Source organism: Volvox carteri, assembly GCF_000143455.1.
Source record: "Volvox carteri f. nagariensis unplaced genomic scaffold VOLCAscaffold_82, whole genome shotgun sequence".
NCBI classification, from domain to species: Eukaryota; Viridiplantae; Chlorophyta; class Chlorophyceae; order Chlamydomonadales; family Volvocaceae; genus Volvox; species Volvox carteri.
The window spans coordinates 459,809-479,823 of record NW_003307625.1 but is presented as its reverse complement, the minus strand read 5'-3'; the positions used below and the strand labels follow the sequence as shown (position 1 = coordinate 479,823).

At 55.1% G+C, this 20,015-nt stretch overlaps 4 protein-coding genes across 4 annotated transcripts in view; 2 read left to right on the top strand and 2 right to left on the bottom strand.

The window, feature by feature from the left end:
* Positions 1–3,590: 3,590 nt before the first annotated feature.
* rpl37A (component of cytosolic 80S ribosome and 60S large subunit) lies at positions 3,591–5,095 on the bottom strand. Its single transcript, XM_002957906.1, has 4 exons — positions 5,065–5,095; positions 4,842–4,970; positions 4,491–4,573; positions 3,591–4,059 (listed from the first exon to the last, which is right to left on the bottom strand). Exons 1-4 carry the CDS (start codon positions 5,065–5,067, stop codon positions 3,996–3,998), a joined length of 279 nt encoding a protein of 92 aa, XP_002957952.1. The 5' UTR covers positions 5,068–5,095; the 3' UTR covers positions 3,591–3,995.
* Positions 5,096–10,241: 5,146 nt separating this feature from the next.
* On the bottom strand, positions 10,242–11,574 carry VOLCADRAFT_77739 (uncharacterized protein). The gene is made up of 5 exons (XM_002957905.1): positions 11,438–11,574; positions 11,248–11,336; positions 11,085–11,177; positions 10,888–10,965; positions 10,242–10,797 (listed from the first exon to the last, which is right to left on the bottom strand). The coding sequence occupies exons 1-5, from the start codon at positions 11,538–11,540 to the stop codon at positions 10,681–10,683; spliced, it is 480 nt and encodes a 159-aa protein (XP_002957951.1). The 5' UTR covers positions 11,541–11,574; the 3' UTR covers positions 10,242–10,680.
* Positions 11,575–11,733: 159 nt separating this feature from the next.
* VOLCADRAFT_84268 (uncharacterized protein) lies at positions 11,734–16,618 on the top strand. The gene is made up of 9 exons (XM_002957932.1): positions 11,734–11,851; positions 12,078–12,165; positions 12,557–12,683; positions 13,033–13,132; positions 13,582–13,710; positions 14,052–14,125; positions 14,353–14,556; positions 15,469–15,509; positions 15,828–16,618. Exons 1-9 carry the CDS (start codon positions 11,821–11,823, stop codon positions 15,982–15,984), a joined length of 951 nt encoding a protein of 316 aa, XP_002957978.1. The 5' UTR covers positions 11,734–11,820; the 3' UTR covers positions 15,985–16,618.
* A 1,514-nt stretch (positions 16,619–18,132) lies between these two features.
* Positions 18,133–20,015, top strand: part of mads3 (MADS-box-containing protein) — a gene marked incomplete at both ends in the record, with an annotated part of 4,635 nt that continues 2,752 nt past the window's right edge. Inside the window, 2 exons of the mRNA XM_002957931.1 lie at positions 18,133–18,456; positions 18,993–19,082. Coding sequence (XP_002957977.1) covers positions 18,133–18,456; positions 18,993–19,082 — 414 coding nt within the window. The remainder of the gene's footprint in view (positions 18,457–18,992; positions 19,083–20,015) is intronic.

The following is a 20,015-nucleotide window of genomic DNA, read 5'->3' as shown; positions in this document are numbered from 1 at the left end:
GCAAGATAGTAGCAACCGACAGAAGGGGGGGGGAGGGGAGGAGGGGAGGAGGGGAGGGTGGGAGGGGGAAAGGGTATTTGCACAAGACAGGGGATGAACTATCTACAGGTGGAGGATGGGGGGAAGGACAGGAGGAAGGGAGGAGGAAGCAAAAGGGTTTCCACAACTTGAAACGTGTAACACAGGTTGGGGGAAGGGAAGGATAGTAAACCGTATCATACTTAATATACTCGACCAAGTTAAGAGCAAGGCATACACCTGGGCACGTAGGTGCAAGTAACGTGTAGAAGGGGGAGAAGGGGGGTGGGTGGCCCCCTTCGTTCACTGCCCCCCTTTCCCACCATACCGTACCCTGCCGTTGCCCCAGCCGCTAATGAGCTCCGGAACTCCGTCCCCGTCCAGATCGTACGACGCAATGGCGCACACGCTGTGTTTCGACTTGACACGCCACACCCGGTCCAGCCTAGCCGGGAAAAGTGGGGGAGGGGCCGGGGGGCAGTGTGTTTTGTGTAGGATCGGTGAGGGGAGCTGCTGCCAAGTAAAGAGTGTACCGTAAGCAGGACTGACGGGGGGGGGACATAGAGCCTTGGGCGTGGCGCACTCGGCGCGGAACATGTATGCATGGCATGGCACTTGTTGTGGTGAGTAGTGACGGCCAGATGGGCCAGATGACTCCGTTGCCGGCGGTGATGCTGTCCCCTGATGCTGCTGACAGGCTGCGTCGCGTTTCGTAGCCCGCCTGGTCAGTGATTTTTTAAATATTCCTGATGCCGCCTTTGTGTCTCTCCTCCTCCTGGACTCTATCCTCTGGTATCAATCTCGGGTACCACTACTGCTTCATTCGTCAGTGGTTCCTCCGGGGACACCCCCCCAGGAGCCCTCCAACCCGCTCCACACCCCCGCCCCCCCCCCACCACCAAGCCCACCTGTTGTACAGTCCAATGGTGCCGTTGACCAGCGCATACCCGAACTGCGGCCCCAGCACCGCAGCCAGCGCCACGAACTGGTCCGCCTCGGGCACCTCCGCGATCACGTCCTCGCCGCAGAAGATGCGCACGTCGAAGTCATCGGAGCCCACCTGCGCAACGTAACGAGCAACGGGTCCGCAATAGGGGTACCAGCTCCTCAAGACCCCTCATATCCCCCCCCCAGGGCAGGGCACCATCTCAACACTCGCTGGTGCGGGATGTGGGATCGCTTGGAGCAGACTCCAAATGACCCAGATCACCTAGCCACGATATGCCCTCTTGTCTCTATATCCCTGCCTCTGTGTCTGTGTGTCTGTGTGTGTGTGTCTGTGTATGTCTGTGTATGTCTGTGTATGTCTGTGTATGTGTGTGTGTCTGTGTGTGTGTGTGTCTCGGTGTGTCTGTGTGACCCTGTTTAAATGGTCTTTCCCCCGGTGTCCCGCAGGCGCCACCGCGATGCGCAACAACAACAGCAACTAGTACGGCCCCGGCCCCAGAAGCCGTTCAGGGTGGCGGGACAAGACCCACACACACACACCCCACACGTCGCCTCAACTTCACACGGCTGACCCCTCGCTCCCCCTGTTGCTTTCCCCCGAGTTTCCTTGCCTTGCCTTGCCCACCAACAGCCTCACCCAAACACCCAAACACTCAAAACAGAGCTGCTTCACGCGCCTCCGCCTCAGCACGCTCTCCGCCCCAGTCTTCGTCTTCCCCGCCCATTTCCTGATCCCGTTCCGAAACTTCCTCGCCTCTATCCTTCCAGCCTCTCAACCGCCTGGAGCGGGAGGTGATCATTGCCGAATTCCCTGAGGTGGAGGTCGCGGAGGGGGCCTGACCCACATGGTTCCCCCGTTCGCCGCTGCCGGAGGATTTCCCGGCTCGTTCCCTCATTCATTCATACATACATTCATTCACTGCCTCACTTACCAGCAGCTCGTGACGGCCGTCCTGGTCCACGTCGCAGAACGCCATGGCGGACACGTTGTCGCCTGTGACCGTCCAAAACTTCTCCATGCCATCGGCGGAAAAGCCCTGGCAGGGGAATGAGGGGAAGAGGGTGGGGGTGAGGCTTGCGGGAAGGTTGCGTGTTGAGGTGGTGGGTAGGGCTGTGAAGCCCGCACGGTGTGGGCCGCGGGTTCGTCAGCCCTCGGTGTCGGTTACGTTCTCGATAGTTCCCCCATTTGCCGCAGCCTTAAACTCCCTACCTCCCTCCCTCCCATTTTCCCTTCAGGTCGCCACACATCCACATGAGCGGCCCTTTGCGTCTCGTGGTGCAGCACGAGGGTAGGGGGTTACATGTGTGCTGTCGAGATGCGCTTGCGGACGCACCTGGATGGAACAATTTCCCCCGATCAAAGCCAGGGGTGTGTCCACGGACCCGAACTGGCCCACAATGCATACGTTCACCCCATCCTGCACGTCCTTGTAGAAAAGGTCCCTGTTCAGGTCCACATCATAGCACTGCAGGTTGCTGGGCGTTCCGACCAGCAGGACATCCTTGCTGCCTAGTAGCCTGCCCGCGACTACCGCTGAGATTTGTTTATTTATATTCAAGTATGATATCTGGTTGTCATTGCCTCCATGCTGATGTGGCTGATGGAGGAAGACCTTTCCGCCCACGGTCGCACAAGCCAACGCGGGAACCTTTCCATCAAACCTGCCGATTGCCGCCTGCGCCCTTTGGATTTTCTCTGTACACCACGCAAGGAAAGCATTTAAGCAGGACCGTTGGCACAAAGCTCCGCGTCAAACATGTGCAATGTTCGCACCGGAGAGGTGAAACTGAAACGCTGGGACCAGCATGAGTCTCCTCGAGGATTTTACTTGGTGCTCGGGAGTTCAGTTTTTCGTCGTCTTCTAGGTCAATCGGGACGATAATACAAGGCATTGCGGGTGAAGCATCATTTCGAGAGAACGCCACAGGTAAGAACCCATCGGCTATCCAAGAAGAGAGCATAACGCACCATGTCGCGGTAAGACGCGTTTGGGAGCTGCATGGTATCGGTGCATCAGTTGAATTCCAGTTGCAACACCGTTGGCACTGTAACACTAACCGTACCGGCTGGAACTCAAGGATTGACTTTTAATCCCAATAAACATACTCATCGTCACAATCTCTATGTTAGTGTGCATGGATCACGCACATCATCCAATCATGCTTCCAAGCTCCTAGGCGACATCCTTGCACTATCAACGCACCACAAGACTCCTGGAGCACACGCTGTTTCGCTTCACGAAAAGTTTGTATTATGTGTACCGCATAGAATTGATGTCCTGCATAACTGTATTGCTTCCAGGGGGCAACCAAGGGGACGACCAAGGACCCAACCTGTCGTGCTGACCTTGCCTCCCCGTAAGACGGAGCAACAATGGGTTCGATGCCTCAACAATATATCCCTGTAAGTGATGGCAATACTGGAAAGCCGTAAAAATAAACCAGGCACCCGCATTCGCGTGGGCAACTGTGACAAGTGAAAACACAAGTGGACCCCGACCACCTCGGCAAGATGCCCAGGACAACATCGAAAGCATGACCGGATGAAATCCACAGAACCCCTGGTTGAATCGGGAATGCTAGGAAGACGAGTCCGTGCTGATAATGTGCGCCTGTTTGGATTTCCATCGCACTTGATGTTACAGATTTTCCCCATAGTGTTCTGCCTTGGCCAATTTTGTGGCTTTCGCGAGGGAACCATTGGACACGCCTGCACTGCAATTCAGCGTTCTTGACCTCTACTAGAACAGCAAGCAAGCAAGCGATTGCCCTTAATAGCTGCTAATCCATGTTTCTATCCTTGCTTCCTTCCAGCAAAAGACATGTGCAGGATGCCTTAACGTTTGTCCACAGCTGTCAAGCGCTGACATCAACATCCCACCGAGGCACAAATATCACACTGTACGCGGTAAATCTGCCTGTCTGCAGCACTAGAACCATTCCGTACAGCAATCATGCTTCTTGGGGATGGGGTCAGGGAGCAAGGGCGAGTTCGCTTTCATGTTACAACACATGAAGCCAGCACCCGCTTAGGCCTCAACCTGCTCACGAAGACGGCGGATCGTAGACCGGACGGTCACCGAAGAGGCAGTGCTGCAAATCAGACGGCACAGATCCGAGAGGGGAGGCAGTACGTCAGGCACTGACGAAAGGAGCTACACCAGATGCTGGCGGTGGCATCAAAGTACAATGGCGCACAGGCTGGCGCAAACCCCTTGCAAACGAGTGATAGGTTCTGGGAGCGGTTTGGCATACACACATACGCTAAACAATCGATCTTGCGGAGTCGTGCAGTCCACATCGAAGAGCCGAGTGCACCCGAACCGGCAGATCAGGACTGTCTGACGGACGTTGTGCGGATGCAGAACTTTAACACCGTCACGGCCTACTCCAATAGAAAGCAACAGTTCACAAGTTTGCTTTTGTCCGTTGGGGAAATTTTCCGGGGAAAGTTCTTGCACACAACACAACGCCCCAGGACGAAACCCATAGGACGGCTCCAAAACTATTGGAGGGCAACTTACTTGAGGGTGTATGCACCACCAGCCTGCACCTTGCCGCAAGCCTTGCAGCCCCAAATGCCAACCGCCTGGCGCTTCATGGAGAACTGCCGGGATTGCCAGGAGGGGGATGGGAGGTGGAGCAGATAGTCAGCACGTTGGCAACCATGTCTGTTATCCCCATCTACCCAACAAGACCTTCACTGAACCCAATCCATCCACGGTTAAGACATGGTAAAACTGTAGGCGTGAAAGACGTTCGCATCCCAGCGGCCAGCAGCATGGAACCACCTCCAAGCAAAGCAGTCGGCCGATGTTCATAACTTGCTTGATGTGCTTTAGCTCTTTTGTCTGCTGCAATCCAGTCGAATTCACCTTGCCGCAGAAGTGGCAGAAGTACTTGGAGTGTTGGCTGACCTCCATCTTCTTAATGACCTTACGGAGACTCGCACCATAGCGAGTACCGTACTTCCCGACGATGCCGACCTTCTTCGTGCGCTTCGACTGCACAAACACAAAGCGAAGACAGTAAGGTTGGTCGGCGGGCATACAGTCGGCGCATATCTGCTCAAGTCTCTAAAGTCTTTTCTAGTCCCACCATCTTTGCACTTGAGTCCTTTCAGGAGCAAAAGTGGAAGAGATTCATTTCTGTTCGCCCCAAGCTTTTCCTTCGGTCCACAGCAGCCGCCGCCCTGGAGCAATGTTTGCCCATGTCAAGTAATTTCGTTGTCTTCATTCTCTTAATAACAAAGTTACACATATATCTGGTCTCATACAGAAACGCGCCAAAACTCAATGCAGCTAGAGTGAAGGAAGGTCGAGAAGGATTTCCCATGAGCAGCGACAGAACGTTTTATGGGCTTCCATTAGAATTCGAGCTATTGTGCAATCGGTGTTGGTCATCTTGTTGGTATGTAAACATATTATTGATGTTTCCCTGTCTCATAATTGTGTCAGCCTGGGAAGACCCTGGGGTCAGAGCCAGCAGCATGCCCTCCGGGTTTTCTTGCTTATAGGCCACAGGGGACAGGCATTTTGACCATGGCTACTCCAGAGAGCAAGGAGCTCTCTGCCCAATACGGGGTGCACGGCGTGTCTTCCGTTTGCTAGGGCCTGACGCGGGAAGAAAGGCGAACCCGCGGCGTCGAGGCGATCACCGACTTCGTTTTCTGTGCTCTGCTCTTAGTTTTAAAGGCATTAAGCTGCTGAAACTTTGAGCAGAATGGAAAACATGGATTGCAAATTACTGCACTGAGGCATGATGTGTGTGTATGCCGTAGCGGTGCGCTCCAAGAAAGAAAACAGTCGTAACATTGAGATTCCCCAACCCTCCCATTCCGGGTTGGTCAGGGCATCGGTTATCTCCTGCCGTAAAACTGCATGAGAACTGGATCCCACTTGCTTTTGAAGGCGGATCAAGAAACGAAGGATCTGTTTCACCATGTAATACTGCAGGGGGAGCTCAGCCAACTCCGCATACAACAACTGGTGGGATGGCTGTGCCGCCCCCATTATCTGCTTCATGAACATAATCTGTAGCTGGACTGCACTATCTCTCAAACGAGCTTCTAACATGCAATCCGCAAGGTTGGCATTATCCCTCCCGCCCTGTCCACGGCCTCAGTCAGCGCAAAAGGGCCCCATGCCTGGCATCCGTACAACAAAGTTGGTCGCACAAACACGGCCACCGTGGATGGTTGTTCTTTCAAGGCTTAATACTTACAAGGGTACGCCTTCCTCCATGATTTCGTGGACCTTCCATGATATTCTGCATTATTGCGTCGGCAGCCTACGGTCGGCTGCATCCACGTTCATTCATGGGATATGGTTGGCTTCAACTGCCTCATAATACCACACTGCACACGTAGACGTCCATTACACCTTTATTAATATTTCACCTGTCATAATGTGTGAGAAGTCTTTCTCGTACATGCACTTGCCAACGACCGCTCCCTGCGCTGCCCTTGCCTAGTCTTTCCCAACTCTATTTCTGCTCTCCGGTGCTAAGTCACCACACGCACCATTGGCTTTGATATACATTTCTTATACATGTACAGGGCCGTCTGATTTCGCCTTTTCATGCGCATACAACGTAGATTAAGACGTGTTCTGCAAACGTGATTATATAGGTTGCACAGTGGCGGGCACGCCAACGACATACTGCATTGGCTTGACAGATTGGCACAATTATGCAAGACGGCCCAGGTTTTATCGATCGCCCCGCAAAGAATTCGAAGGAGCTCGCAAACGCAGCATGGGATGACTTCAAAAGAAAAGCAAGTAATTTAACAACTTCGTAAATGCTGCTACGTCAAAGGAGAGGCTTTAACCGCTTGTCAATGTCGAAAAATAATTCTCAGGCGATAGATGAAGCCAAGAAGCGCGCGGTATCACAACGGGTGGACTATGACACCTTTAAAAACATGGTGTTGACAGCGCACTTGACTCCAATTACAGCGCCGAACAGAAGGACAAACGGTAGGAGCAGTCCTCCAAGTACCAACCGAACCCACAACCGCTCATGAGTCCACCTCGACTTGCAGACCGACCGGCGCCCTGCTGGAACTTCGGCCCTGATGGCAAACCTGTGAAGGAGCAAGCTGGCCAAATGGAACTACCCTCTGTGGCGCCTGTGGAAGCTCCCAGCACCATGGGCGACTTCACCAGGTGTGCAGAGCGGCCAGCGAGCCCGCGAGATTGCCAGCTGCGGAGGCCGCTCCTGACGCGGACCCACCGCTTGCTGCGAACGTTGGCTCAGGGACTGGCGGCGCATGGGCACAGCAGATGATAAGTATCGTTACCTGCACCTTTGTGGGCTGGACACCTTGCGCATGGTGTTTCGTGTGGAAATCAGCTCCGAGGTGTTGCGTGAAATCCTGGGCGTGGTGGAGGCCTGCTGGCTGGGCCACGGGGGCGCTGCGGAAGAAGCGGAGGGCGGCTCAGGTGCCGCGCTGCGGGAGGCGGCGTTTGTGGTGCAGCTTCTCCAGGTGCTATCAGGTAGGTGAGGTGCGCGAGGTCCCAGATCGAGCCCTCTGTTGCGGTGGCTTGCGGAATATGCAGGAGGGGTGGACGCGATGAAACGCATGCGGGCCGCGCCTGGCGCCTAGTAAGTGAACGGGGTCAGGGAGCTGAACGGCGTTCCTGCCCCCCTGCATGGACCGAGTAGCTTTGCCCGGGCGACCGTGTGCACTCAGTTGCACTCACGACAAAGCTACCAGCTACCAGCTCACCGGAAGGGCCAGGGGACGATGGGGTTGAGGGCCAGGGCAGCCATTGAGCAGCCATTCTACACAACGCAGGCCCTGTCAGGGCGGCACACGTCTATTTATTTCCATTGCCTTAATGCGGGTCAACTTGCAGCTAATGAATGCAGGCGGGCGGCGGCGTGCTGAAGCTTTACACCTGCAGCACAGACTGCCTGCTCCGGTTCACTTCGTTTCCCATTCCACTGCGACAGCGAACACAGGCGAGGGACAAGCGAGGGGCGCCTACGTGGCCTGCTCCGCAACCCGGGCCGAGTAGTTGGACTGTTGCGATCCCTTCGCTCGCTCCCGTGTTCTGTTCTGTTCCGATTAAACTACCAAGCAGCCGGCATGACGACCCAGTAGTAGCACCCTACTAACGTTACTGGAAGCACACGACCCAGATTGAGCTGTGCGACACAACACAGCTTCTTCTGGGGAAACCACTTTTACAAGTGTGGTTGCCCTTCATGCAGCACTGCACACAATGCACAACTGCCCTCCTGCGTCTTCTCTTGCGCCCACCCACCCACCCACCCACGACATCAACACCGCAAGCCGCGCGTCCTGGATATTCAGAGTCGTCATCGAGGTGTCGTACAAGTTACCTCATTGCCTCTCTGTCTCCTGTATATGAATATAGTCTACGGAAGCACCCCGCGCACCCGCGCTAAGTATTTTGGTATACTTGATGTTCCTTTCCGCAACAGATGGACCAATAGAGAAACCAAAAGGCGCTGGAAAAGCAAAAACGGCCCGGATGAGGAACATGTACACATGCGATGTGATGTTTGCGCTCTCATTTTATGTTTATACTGTTTCTACCGCACGATTGGCGCCAAACTCATCAAACTTAACCAACCAATGAACCTCCGTCCAACTGAAAACCGACGATGAGCACAGGGAGCCTCATTCGGCCTGAAGGACACCAAAAAGTCGCGTGCTCCCGGACACGCCTCCCTACTCGCATGCGCCCCGACAACTTCCTTTGAAACGCACAGACCCAGAAAGTCATCCATCCATACGTCAACACACAACACTCGCATACCGCGTCCCACGCCTCCTATGCCCCCGCTGCAACCCAACCCACAGCCGGAGGCCGCTTCCCCCTCGCGGTCAAGCTCCTAGGCAACTCCATCAAGCCTGCGCTGGCTCGCCTATTCGCTGGGTTGGAGGACGCAGCGGCCGCAGCCGCGTCGCGTGGCGCCGGGGGGGTGGTGCTTGCGGCGGAAGAAGACGGGACCGGGCGCCTGGACGTTGACAGCTTGACGTTGGAACAGGTCGTAACGTTGCAGCGGCTGTACGGCGGGTAGACTGTCCTTTCCACCCCCGATCAGTGGGGAGAGATGGTCCCGAGCTGTGCTAGCAAGCCTATTAAACATGTGTGTATGTGTGTGTGTAGTCATGGCGTTGGGCAAAGGTGTAGTAATATGGCTGAGAGACGACGTCCTGTTACAAGCATCCTACTCGATCGCGAGGAATGAGTCGAAGCTCAGAGCCGTGTTTCAGAAACACATTACCCGCAGTTTGTTTCGGGTTGATCCCGACCCCGTCTGCGCGGCGAGGGAGGCAGGCAAAGTCAAGGGTAGGGAAAGTAGCGGGGTGGCATATCATCACTTTGCCGTGCTGCGCTCCCCAGGTCTAGGCGCTGCTGCGTCCCCGTCCCACATCCCTAACAAACCAACGCACCGTTCGTGATGATTGCGCTGGTTTGGGCAGGCACTTTGAACTGCAACACGAGGAAGCAACTTCAGCACGCAATGACTCTTCTGCGCAACCAAATACATTCCGTACCTCTTCAGCAGCAAATTTAAGGACTGCCGTGAACGGGGCCTCTTCAGGAACGCTGAACCTGGATCATCGCAGCAAGCCGGGTTTGGAAGAGCCCTTGGAACCGACCAATTACTGCATACTAAGAGACTTACACTCTGAAGGGTAATTTTGGATCTGATGTCAATGTCACTTTGAAGGTTACTTTTGACCTGACGAACGCATGGACGGCACATGGACATATGAGTAACCATGCCTTGCTATAAAAGCTTTACACCGCTTACGTGGTAGCTGCTTGCGAACTCATGGTAAAACAATCGTCAGTAGCTCCGCTTCAACTCAATTATCGTCTTTCTTATGCAGCCTTGAAAGGTAGGTTAAAGGCTTGGTGGGAAGTAAAACTTAAAACGACTGCTGATTCCTTGTTGCAGGTTATGAGAGCATCAGACACGGAGGCATAGCTAGCTCAACGGTCCTTGCACATTGCCGTACTGAGCTACAGGACGCATTGCCGTGGTCGCAGGGCTTCGTTGTTCCATCCCGCATTTTGCTTGTTCCTCTCGTCCTCGAATCTGGATAAATACGGGTTAGAATATGAGCTGCGGCTAAGGCCCACTCTACAGCCAGACTTCCAAGACAATCCGAGGTAACCGAGGAAACACTTGTGCCGGGACTTTGCGGTAAGGGGTCCCATGGTAATGGTCCTTCATCGGCTTGGACAATAGGATCAGGAACAGCCGTCACGAGACGTCGTCGCGGCAAATATTTTCGTTGGAAGTTACAGTGAAAATGGTGTTAACGCATGCAACACCCCCCGGCTGAGCCGTATCCACACGTGCAGCTCTCCACAACCACCCAAAGCCGCAAGCCCTAACTCATTTAACAGCTTACAAGCATGACGGCGCCAAACATGTATATAAATGGCCTACAAACTGTTCAACGTCCGTTTTCTGAGGGGTCAGCTGGACAAGGCAGCAGCATTCAAAGCTACAACCAGGCATAGCTTCCACCTAATGCGATACACCCAAACCAGCTGTCCAAAGCGTGGCGGGGAAAATTGTCAAAATTGTCAAAGCCTGGGTAGCAGCACCCTGTGAACCCTCGAGGCACTTGCAAGACACGTCCCTAAGAACCGCGCTAAGCACGTGTCGCCATCGGGACAACAATCCGCAAACAACTGCGAGCTATTGCGATGTGACTCTTTAGTGCTTCTCGCACTCTGCCGCGTACTCATCCGCGTTCAGGAGGCCTACAAGCTCACCCTTCTTCGACATCTTAACTTTAATGATCCAGCCCTCCTCGTAAGGCGACGTGTTCACCTGCGTTAATGCGACAGGCAAGGAAAACACGACGACGTGGGTAACACAAGGTATGACGGTCCTGGCATAAACAAGAACGCCAGTGCTTACCGTCCCAGGCTTGTCAACCAGCGCCTGGTTGACCTCAACCACTTCGCCAGAGACCGGCGAGTACACATCGCTGGCAGCCTATCGGATGGCGAATGGAGCAATTAGCGATCAAACGCACAAGGATGATACAGGTGATTTCAAATCATGTTAACGTTACATTGAGCGATATTTTTCGGACAACTTGGAGTGCGGCTCACCTTGACGGACTCAACGACGCCAAAGGTCTCGCCCCGCTTTACTTCCTTTCCCACATCAGGCAGCTCCACGTACACCACATCGCCAAGTTGTCCCTGGAACGTGCAATTACTGGGTTCAGATCCAACACACTTCGAACGGCCGAGGAAGCGCCCGGCACCACACCTGTGCGTGGTCCGAAATGCCGACTGTGGCGATGTCCCCATCAGCCTTAGCCCACTCATGTGACTTGGCATACTTATAACCTTGGGCAACTGTGCATGAAAGACAGGCAGCAGAGCCAACCGCCAATCTTATCCAACATGCACGCTTTTCGAGTTCCACAATATACACGCAATGTTTTCAATAGGCATACCGGTGGAAAAGGCGTGCACAGCAATAGCACCAGAGGCTTGCATGATCTGAGCCTGTAGGCCCAGCTTGCCAAGGGCAAAGCTGCCAAACACGCGGAGAGCCATAGCTGCTGCTTTTAAATTTCAGCTATTTCTGCACACGTTACAAACACTTGAAAAGGAGGGGCGGATTATGCATATTGCCAAAATTCCATGCTGTCGTACACTTGTCAATCCCATAGATGTAAACAGTAGGTTAGCATTACCAACTTTTTGAAAGAAATGTTTGAGCTACCTGAAGCAAAGATTAACACGCTGACTTGTCTCACTGGCTCTGCCTTAATGGAGGTATCATCCTAACGGTGCCGTTCAGTTGACAGTGCACTTGAACGAACAGTTATAGACAATGGAATGGACAACAATTGAATCTGACCCTGGTGAGACACATTGTGTAGCCTTGAATACGTTTTGCTCACGGCGGTTAGATCTTCCACCGCGCCATTTAGCATGCTCGTTTACTCGCGAAAAGAAGAGCCGCGGTCACACCACATATCTCTCCACCAAAATCACAATAATTATGTTCGCGTTATGGTGGCCGTGGCTTACCGCTCGTAAATCTGGGGGCACTCCTCGACATGGGTCTTCCTATTGTCGGCGCCGCAGGGGTTTTTACGGAGCTCATCGCGCAGATTGGCGTGAAGGGCGTCCAGGTGGAAGAGCTGTGGTCGTTGGACCAGCTGAAGGAGCTCAGGTGTGCCGGGACCCATGTGCACGCTGTGTCGGCCTGCAGCCTGCCAGCAGCACAACCTACAAGGGCAGCTATGCTGGCGGCATCCCTTCGGGTTCTTGCTCTCTCCTGGCGGGGATACGCCACGGTTTTGGCAACTGGCATGGGGGAACGCCCTAGGCCCCCCCTCCAAAACATATACATACATACATACATACATAATACATACATATATACATACATAAATACATACATAAACACATACATAAATACATACAAAGCTAGCTGGTGATGAACCTATTGCGTCTGCTGCACCTTGTGCCCATTCCTCCGTCATTACGTGACGGTGAGTGGGTGATAGAATCGCCTCCTCCGTTTTGCCGCCTTCTTCCCACGCACGCCCTCCCTGGCCCAGTCCCGTGTTTGGTTTGATCTTCCTGTTCAAGTGGAGGAAGGAGGCGGGAAAGCGGCAGACGACTCCAGGGGGGGCACAGGGGGTGTTCTTCGCCCGGCAGGTCATCACGAACGCCTGCGCTACGCAGGTGCGTATGTATGTATGTATGTATGTATGGGTGGGCGTGTGGGGGGGGGAGTGGGTGCGAGGCGGCGTTCCCCCTCGTCCCCATCTTTCTGTCCTTCCCGCGCCTGGCCCCCACCCTCTTCAACCTCCCCATTCCAGCCTTGCTTCCCTTTTCCTGTTCGTACACAGCCGTACACTGATGTCAAGTTAACCATCCTTCACCCCGTCCCTCCTCTCTCCCACCGCCGCCTGGGTTCATGTGTGTGTATGTGTGAGACATAGACGCACATACACGTTTACATACATACGTACCTACATGCACATACACATACACACACGCGCACGCGCACCCATTCTCCCCCCCCCCTAAGGCCATTCTGTCCATCCTGCTGAACTGCCCGGGTCTGGATCTGGGCACTGAGCTGTCCAACTTCCGCGAGTTCGTGGCGGATTTCGACCCCAATATGAAAGGTGTGAGGATGCGGGTAGAGGAGCCCTGGAGGCTGGAAGGCCGGCTCGCCGCCCCTGGGACACCTGTCTCCACGCGGGAAGGGGGAGGGGGTGAAGGGGGAGGGTGGAGGGAGGCGGGAAGAGAAGGCTAAGGGAGCAGGGGCCGCAAGCGCCTCCCCTTGGCCTCGAGGGCTCCGTCCTCACGGGGTATTGCACCCACCCACCCACCACCGCCGCCATTGGTCGCCCACCCCTGGAAGTACTGGGTAAGGCGCAGGTGCGGGTGTGCGTGTGCAGGTGTGTGTGAGAGGGGAGGGGGAGGTGCTCGTCTGCTAGCTAGCGTAGAATTGGCTGATTGAGCTCCCGGGGGCGACTTTTAATAAGAAGGTTGAACGAAACCGATTCCCCACCCTTTTCCCGTCTCGCCGTCCCCCCCCCCTCCCCCACCGGGGCCCCCGCCTGCCGGCCAGGTCTTGCCATCAGCAACAGCGACCTCATCCGCACAGTACACAACAGCTTTGCTCGTCCGGAGCCCTTGGTTCCGGAGGAGGACAAGGACGAGGAGAAGGGCGGGGAGGCGTACCACTTCATTAGCTACGGTATGACAGGGTACGACACTGCCTGGCCTTGTTTGGACGGTTGAAGGTTGAGCCGGACTCCGGTGTTTGAAGGGTCCCCCCACTTGTGCCACCTTCCAGCAACTGCTTTCGCTTCATGCCACCAGGAGACGCAGGATCCGCCCCGAAAGGGACCTATTTTAAAGCTTGTGTTAGGGGACTCCCATGAGGAGGGGGTTTGTGGCGGTCATGGAGGGGAAGTTTTTCCCAGGTCGCCCTCCCCTACCCCTACCCCCTCCTACCCTCCTACCCCCTCCTACTCCCTTCTCCTCCAACAGCAGTAACAAACAAAAAAGAAAACCCACCCGCCCACCCACCCGCAGTTCCCATCGGGGGGAAGCTGTACGAGTTGGACGGACTCCAGGAGGGCCCTATAGAGCTGTGCGAGTGTACGACGGTGAGGTTGCGGGAGGAGGGGGTGCCCTTGCTGTATTGCCCGGACAGGGAGGGCAGGGTGCCGCAGTAGCAGTAGCAGCAGCGGACCCGTCCACCCGCTCACCCAGCCTGCCCTGCCGTCCCTCCTCCCCCTCATACTGCTGCTACTGCCACTGCTGCTACTGCCACGGCTGCTACTGCCACTGCTGCTACTGCTGCTACTGCCACTGCTGCTACTGTTGTTAACAGTCTGATTGGTTGGACCGGGTGGGGCCCCACATCGCGGAACGGATGGAGAGGTACGCAGCCAGCGAGATCAGGTTCAACCTCATGGCGCTAGTGGGAAACAGGGTGGAGCTGTACGGCAGCAGACTGGCGGCGGTGGCGGCGCGGCGGGAAGAGCTGGCGGCGGCGGTGGCGGCGGCGGCGGCATCGGTGAGGGTAAAGGTCGGGGTTGGGGAATGGGCGCGCCCTGCGCCCTCGCGCAGGCCCCGGAAGGCGGGGTCGTACACAGCTCTCCCGCACTGGCGCGGGGGGCTGGCGGCGGTGCCGGTTTGGGTAGAGGGGGGGCTGGGGGGGATGTGAAGAGAGAGGGGGGAAGTGGTCCATTGCGGGAGAGGTTAGAGGGGGAGGGGAGGTGAGGAAGGAAAAGGGAGAGAGAAATCTGTATGTATGACAGGAGTAAAAAAGATGTCATGTGATATGTGGGTAGGTGATAAAGCACAGCGGGGCGCAGGTTGGATGGATGATATTGTGAGCTCCGCTCTTAGAGGACAGTGGAGGTGCGCGGGGAACTATAAACTCTCGAGGACTTCACTTTTATAGTCATACCTCCATGCTGTCGTACCGATCTCCAACTTGTTGTCGTACCGTCCGTGTGTTTGCCCCTTCTGCAGGGTGGCGGGGATGGGGATGCGACGGCTGTGGCGCAGGTGAAGAGGGAGGGAGGGAGGGAGGGAGGGAGGGGTGCCTTGGGGGGGGGGCCTGGGGAAAGAGGGGGAGGGGTAGGCGTTCAGGGGCCTCATCTCCCCTTGGCTCTGTTTTCTTTCCTTTCCTTTCCTTTCTTTTTTCCATCTGTCGATGGTGGCCTGCCTGTAGAGTTTGACCATCCGGCATCACCGTGCGGTCTAATACACCCGCGGCCGTTACCCCGGTTTGGAAAAAGGCGGGGGGCGGAAGGAAAGGCGGGCGGGGGGAGAGTGCGCCACGTGACGTCCCATCACTCATCAGGGTGTCTATCGCACCACCACCGTCCACCACCCACCCCAGATCCAGGTCATGTCATCTGCATTGGGTTTTGCGACACACACCATTCCAACCCGCCGCCCCACCTAACACACAACCACCCCCCACCCCCAACCGCAGCTCCAGGTCCAACTGCTGGAGACTGAGACCGAGGTGGCCAAGTAGGTGGCCTTGGGGGGGGGAGGGGGCGGGGGAGTACGGGGGTCGCCAGTGTGTATGTATGTATGTATGTGAGTGTGCATATTTCGTGTAATTGGTATTGTTCGCAGCATGGGCATGGCCCCTGTCTTCTTGCTCGTCGCTACAGTCCAGTGTACGTATATTTACCTGTTAATGTGCCGTAAGTTTTCCGCCGTACCGTACGATTACATGTGGTAGCCTCCGGATATACGGCAGCCGTCGCCCGCCCGGTCAACCCCTGGTGTCCCCTCCCCCCTCCCCCGTGACCTGGCCCCCCTCCCCTTCCCCAACACTCGCAGCCTGCAGGAAGCTCTGGCGGCCGAGGAAGCCAAGCACCGCGCCTGGCACGACGAAAACGTACGGCGCAGACACAACTACGTGCCCTTCCTTTTCCATCTGCTCAAGCTGATGGCGGCCCGCGGCGAGTTGGGACCGCTGCTGGAGCGGGCGCGATGACGTGGCATGAGACAGACGCGATGAGACAGACTATCGCGTCGCGTCAAGACACACATACAGACACATTCGAGCGACCCCTTCAACCGTTACTTCCCGCGGCTCAGCTCACTAAATACACACACGTACGCACACATACACATACGTACACACACACATATATACACACACACGCGCGCGAGCGCGGGTGCTAAGGACACACGATAAGGGACCACGGAGGCACAATGACGGCGATCGCGGCGAAGGGAGAAGGAGATTTTTCCATTTTCCGGAAGCGCTAATGGAGGGGGAAGGAAGGGGGGGAAAAGGGTGAGGAGCGGAGAGGAGTAGCGAAAACAAAAAGCTCGACACCGCAAAGATGCGAGCTGGGCATCAAGCGGCGAGGGCAAAGGAGAGATGGGCGGAGGGGGAGAGGGGCGGATGCTGGCATGGTGCGTCCTTGCGGGTGAGGGCATATGCCGTTTTACCGAGGGGACATGCACACATATCGGATCCGCTTTCATGGACCATTTTTGGCGGTGCGCTTGCATTTTTGGCGGTGCTTTGTCGCTAAGGCATTTTCCTTGGGGTTGAACCGACATTCGATGTATTTATGAAAACTGCGACTTCACATCGCGTTTAAGCCTTCGGAGAACAGAATAAACAAAGTCGAAGGATCGCGCGCATGCCCCAGAGTTTCAAGGAAATCGAGCACGTTCTTTTGCTTATGCGTGGGAAAGACAAGAGGATAATTTAAAGTTTAATCCTGCCCTTCCTAGGACTGACTCAGGCTCGCTGGGCTCAAATAGGCTTCTTTGACGTCGTTTATGCAGCGCTTGGAGGGCTTTTGAAATGAATAATGGTTTTCAAATTTGTCAGATTCGATTCGGGTACGGCGCTGCACGATGGCATTTGCTCGCGCTGCGATGAGCAAACAAGCGCGACGAAAAATGTCGTACATTTTGGCGCCTCAAAAGGCATCACACTCTCATAGGCCCGGCGTAGGAACAATCCCCGCTTAGTCCTCAGTCCTCCTGTAAGCTGAGTCACGTCTTGAAATTTTACTGCCTTCAAACTACCAAGTAGCGCATGTTAGGAGGCTACATGGGATCGGCCTGTAAACAGGGTCCTTAAAACGCCTGACAAAAATCAAGGTCGATCGGCCCATTCCAGCCACGACTGCTAGGTGGCACGTGACTGGAAGAGCCACGGATCCTAATGGGGGGTCCCAAGATATTTTTGCGCATTATTATTTCGCATTACTGGAAGGACGAGCCGTTATTATATATCACCAACACCAAAGGGCTCCATGCCAAACCAGGCCTTCGTTTGTATTTCTATACGTTCGCTGTTGCAAGCTTTAGCTTGCTCCAGATATCGTACCGTGTCATTTGTTTGAACGGACGACAGGGCAAGACTGCAACAGAAATATAAATATGGGCCGCAGCACACCCAAATATATATCTATGCTTTTTCACAGAATCGAATCGTAAATATAAACTAGCGATCGCTCGCGAGCTGTCGTTATTTCTGTGCGACCACGTAACTTCGACATGAAAAATCTCAAAGCATTGACGAATTCCGCTGTTACCGCAGAGACGAAATTAAAAAAGTAGAAACATTGTCCAAATATATGAACTGTGGGGCTAAGCAATGCTTGTGGGACCAAGGACTGCGGGTTACAAACCTCTACAACTTTGCTAAGAGAAATTTATGCAACAACTCTGTAGGGAGAATGGTGCTCAGGAGCAGTAGGTTAGTCGCCTTCTCAAGTACTGCCACTGCGGAGGGGGTTGCCAAAAAACGACGTCTTAAGCCCGTACAGCCCGTACATGCATTTTGACAAAGCAATTAGATTCTTACTTCCACTTTCTTATTCTCTTAGACTGATGCATTAGGACATTTTGTTCCGTGCCTGAACTATTTTGTTGGGACGTTGCGGCAGTCAGCGCTGGCACTGAAGAACAAGTCGTTCGCCCGATGAGGAAGTGATAGTTTGTAGCAAGAGTTCTATTGTTTGATTCTTTTCCAAGGCACATCTCACAAGGGCCGATCCCTGTCATCCGGCGCCCGTGAAGTCTCGCCTAAACAGGCGGTGCTGCTGGGCGCCCCTGCTCTATGGCTCGCCGTGATGACGAACCTGGACAGGTAACATAGCCCGAATTCGTAAATATGCAGGTCGTACCAGCTGTATGTGATTGCTTCTCCAAAGCGCAATTTTTTGTCTTCATTCTGCTCTTGCGGCTCCAAATTCAGATATCAAGGAGCGCTCAGCTCCTGACTGAGCATATTACCCAGGATTCCAGCCAAAGCATTGCCCATGTTCGACTGGCAGAGCTAAATGGTTTTCACTGCTCTTCGTTCGACCAGCAGCCTCAGGAGGAGATGGACGACGCAGAGGGCTCCGAGACAGAAGACGAATCGGAGGGAGCCAAGGGAAAGATTGCTTTTAAAAACAAAGGGAAGTCGCGGCGCAAAGCTAGCGAGAAGCCCGAGGTAAGTGTTCCTGGCTCCCGAGCCATGACCGGGGAGCCTGGCCTTTACGCCCAGACTCTTTTCGTGTGGATAGGGGTATTCAGAACATTCCAATGGTGCAGGATTCCGTTTGCGCTCTGGACTGGCTGTGTTGCCCGCCCGCAGGGAACAAAGAGGGAATAGTCAGAGTCAGCCCAGGGGAAGGGGAACACCTTCCGACCTAGCGGCGTATAATCATATGACCACCAAATCGTCTTCCAGGCTCCTAGGGGCTCCCCTTCCCTCCTGCCCCTCGTGCCCTGCAGTAGTAGCAGCAGTAGCAGCGGATTATTTTGTATTTATGATGAGCGAACGATAAAAAAAGCGGCCACGGCAACGCAAAACAGTGCACGATTTTCACCTTTTTTGACTCGCATAACTATTACTCGCAACCCCCGCCCTTTCGCAACCCCCTCATCCCCCCCCCGCATTTCCCCTACAGCCCCACCCTCCACTTCACCTCGCCTCTTTTGTTCCGTCTCCCCCTCCCCTCCCCCCCGATTTCGGTTCCGGTACAGGGCTCCGATCAAAAGCGGCAGGCCTTTTCGAAACGGAAAAGAGGTCTCATACTTAAGTCGTACCAACTATACAAGCTCACAGATGCAAGAGTGAGTGGCCGGCTGGCACTGGCACTGGCCGGCTGAGGCCTATTACCGCAAGGTCATGATAGCTGGGGGGCGACGGAGGGGGGAGGAGGGAAGGGGCGACGGAGGGGAGGGAGGGAGGGGGCGCTGTCGGGGTTACGTGGCTCCCGGTTGCCCCCCGGGGGGGGGGGAGACCTAGGAGACCTACGGACAAACCCGGACCACTCGCGGTCCACCACCAATGTGGGAATGTGTGTCGGCTCAAATGAGCTCTGTCGTCGTCAGGCGGCACTGCGGCGATGTTACTACTGGTTGTGGTGTTGTAGTGGTTGATGTGGAGGGGAGAAGAGAGGAAAGGGGGGAAAGACGAACCACGAATGAGTGAAGCTGCTGTCAGGGCAAGAGTGTACCAGACGTAGAACTGACCAAAAGGCGTTCTTGAAGATGCGGCGACCTCTCGGGATGACGTAGTGAAGATGATGTCGGAAAAACTACCTACCTAGCCGCCAAGACTAAAATAAGCGCAGAAGAAAAGCAGTAATGCCAAGCCGTAAAGAAGTAGGTGTAGAAAAGTAGGTGTAGAGGCGGCGGAGAAGTAGTAAAGAACTGCTGTCGTATAGCTGGAATAAAGTTTGCTGCTGGCCTGGAGAACTGGCTGATTTGCTGGTAATGAAAAGCTGTTGGTATGCAAGTGCTCCTCCCAAACCCCCCAAAAAACGCGCGACCGACCGACCCCCGGGGGGAGGAGGGGGAAGGGGGGAGAGCTGCCGGGTAGAGGAGGGGCGGAGAGACCCTAGAAGATGTTTCCGCCCCCCCCCCGGGGGAGGGCGTACGTCTGCCGTTGTTCCTTATCCTCGAGGCACCTCCTTGCCTTCACCCCCTCACCTCCATGACCCGCGCCCCGCCCCCCCCGCCCCCCCCCGGGCCCCTAACCGGTCTTCGGACAGGTGTTTGTGT

Coding starts and splice junctions, on each gene's coding strand:
- rpl37A (XM_002957906.1), bottom strand. Junction 4,574..4,841: donor TCTGCCACTTCTGCGGCAAG/GTGAATTCGACT, acceptor CAATCCCGGCAG/TTCTCCATGAAGCGCCAGGC. Junction 4,060..4,490: donor GGTGGTGCATACACCCTCAA/GTAAGTTGCCCT, acceptor TCTGATTTGCAG/CACTGCCTCTTCGGTGACCG.
- VOLCADRAFT_77739 (XM_002957905.1), bottom strand. CDS start 11,540: ATGGCTCTCCGCGTGTTTGGCAGCTTTGCCCTTGGCAAGCTGGGCCTA. Junction 11,337..11,437: donor TGTGCACGCCTTTTCCACCG/GTATGCCTATTG, acceptor TTTCATGCACAG/TTGCCCAAGGTTATAAGTAT. Junction 10,798..10,887: donor TGGTTGACAAGCCTGGGACG/GTAAGCACTGGC, acceptor GCATTAACGCAG/GTGAACACGTCGCCTTACGA.
- VOLCADRAFT_84268 (XM_002957932.1), top strand. CDS start 11,821: ATGGAATGGACAACAATTGAATCTGACCCTG. Junction 12,684..13,032: donor CGAACGCCTGCGCTACGCAG/GTGCGTATGTAT, acceptor CCCCCCCCTAAG/GCCATTCTGTCCATCCTGCT. Junction 14,557..15,468: donor CGGTGAGGGTAAAGGTCGGG/GTTGGGGAATGG, acceptor CCCCAACCGCAG/CTCCAGGTCCAACTGCTGGA.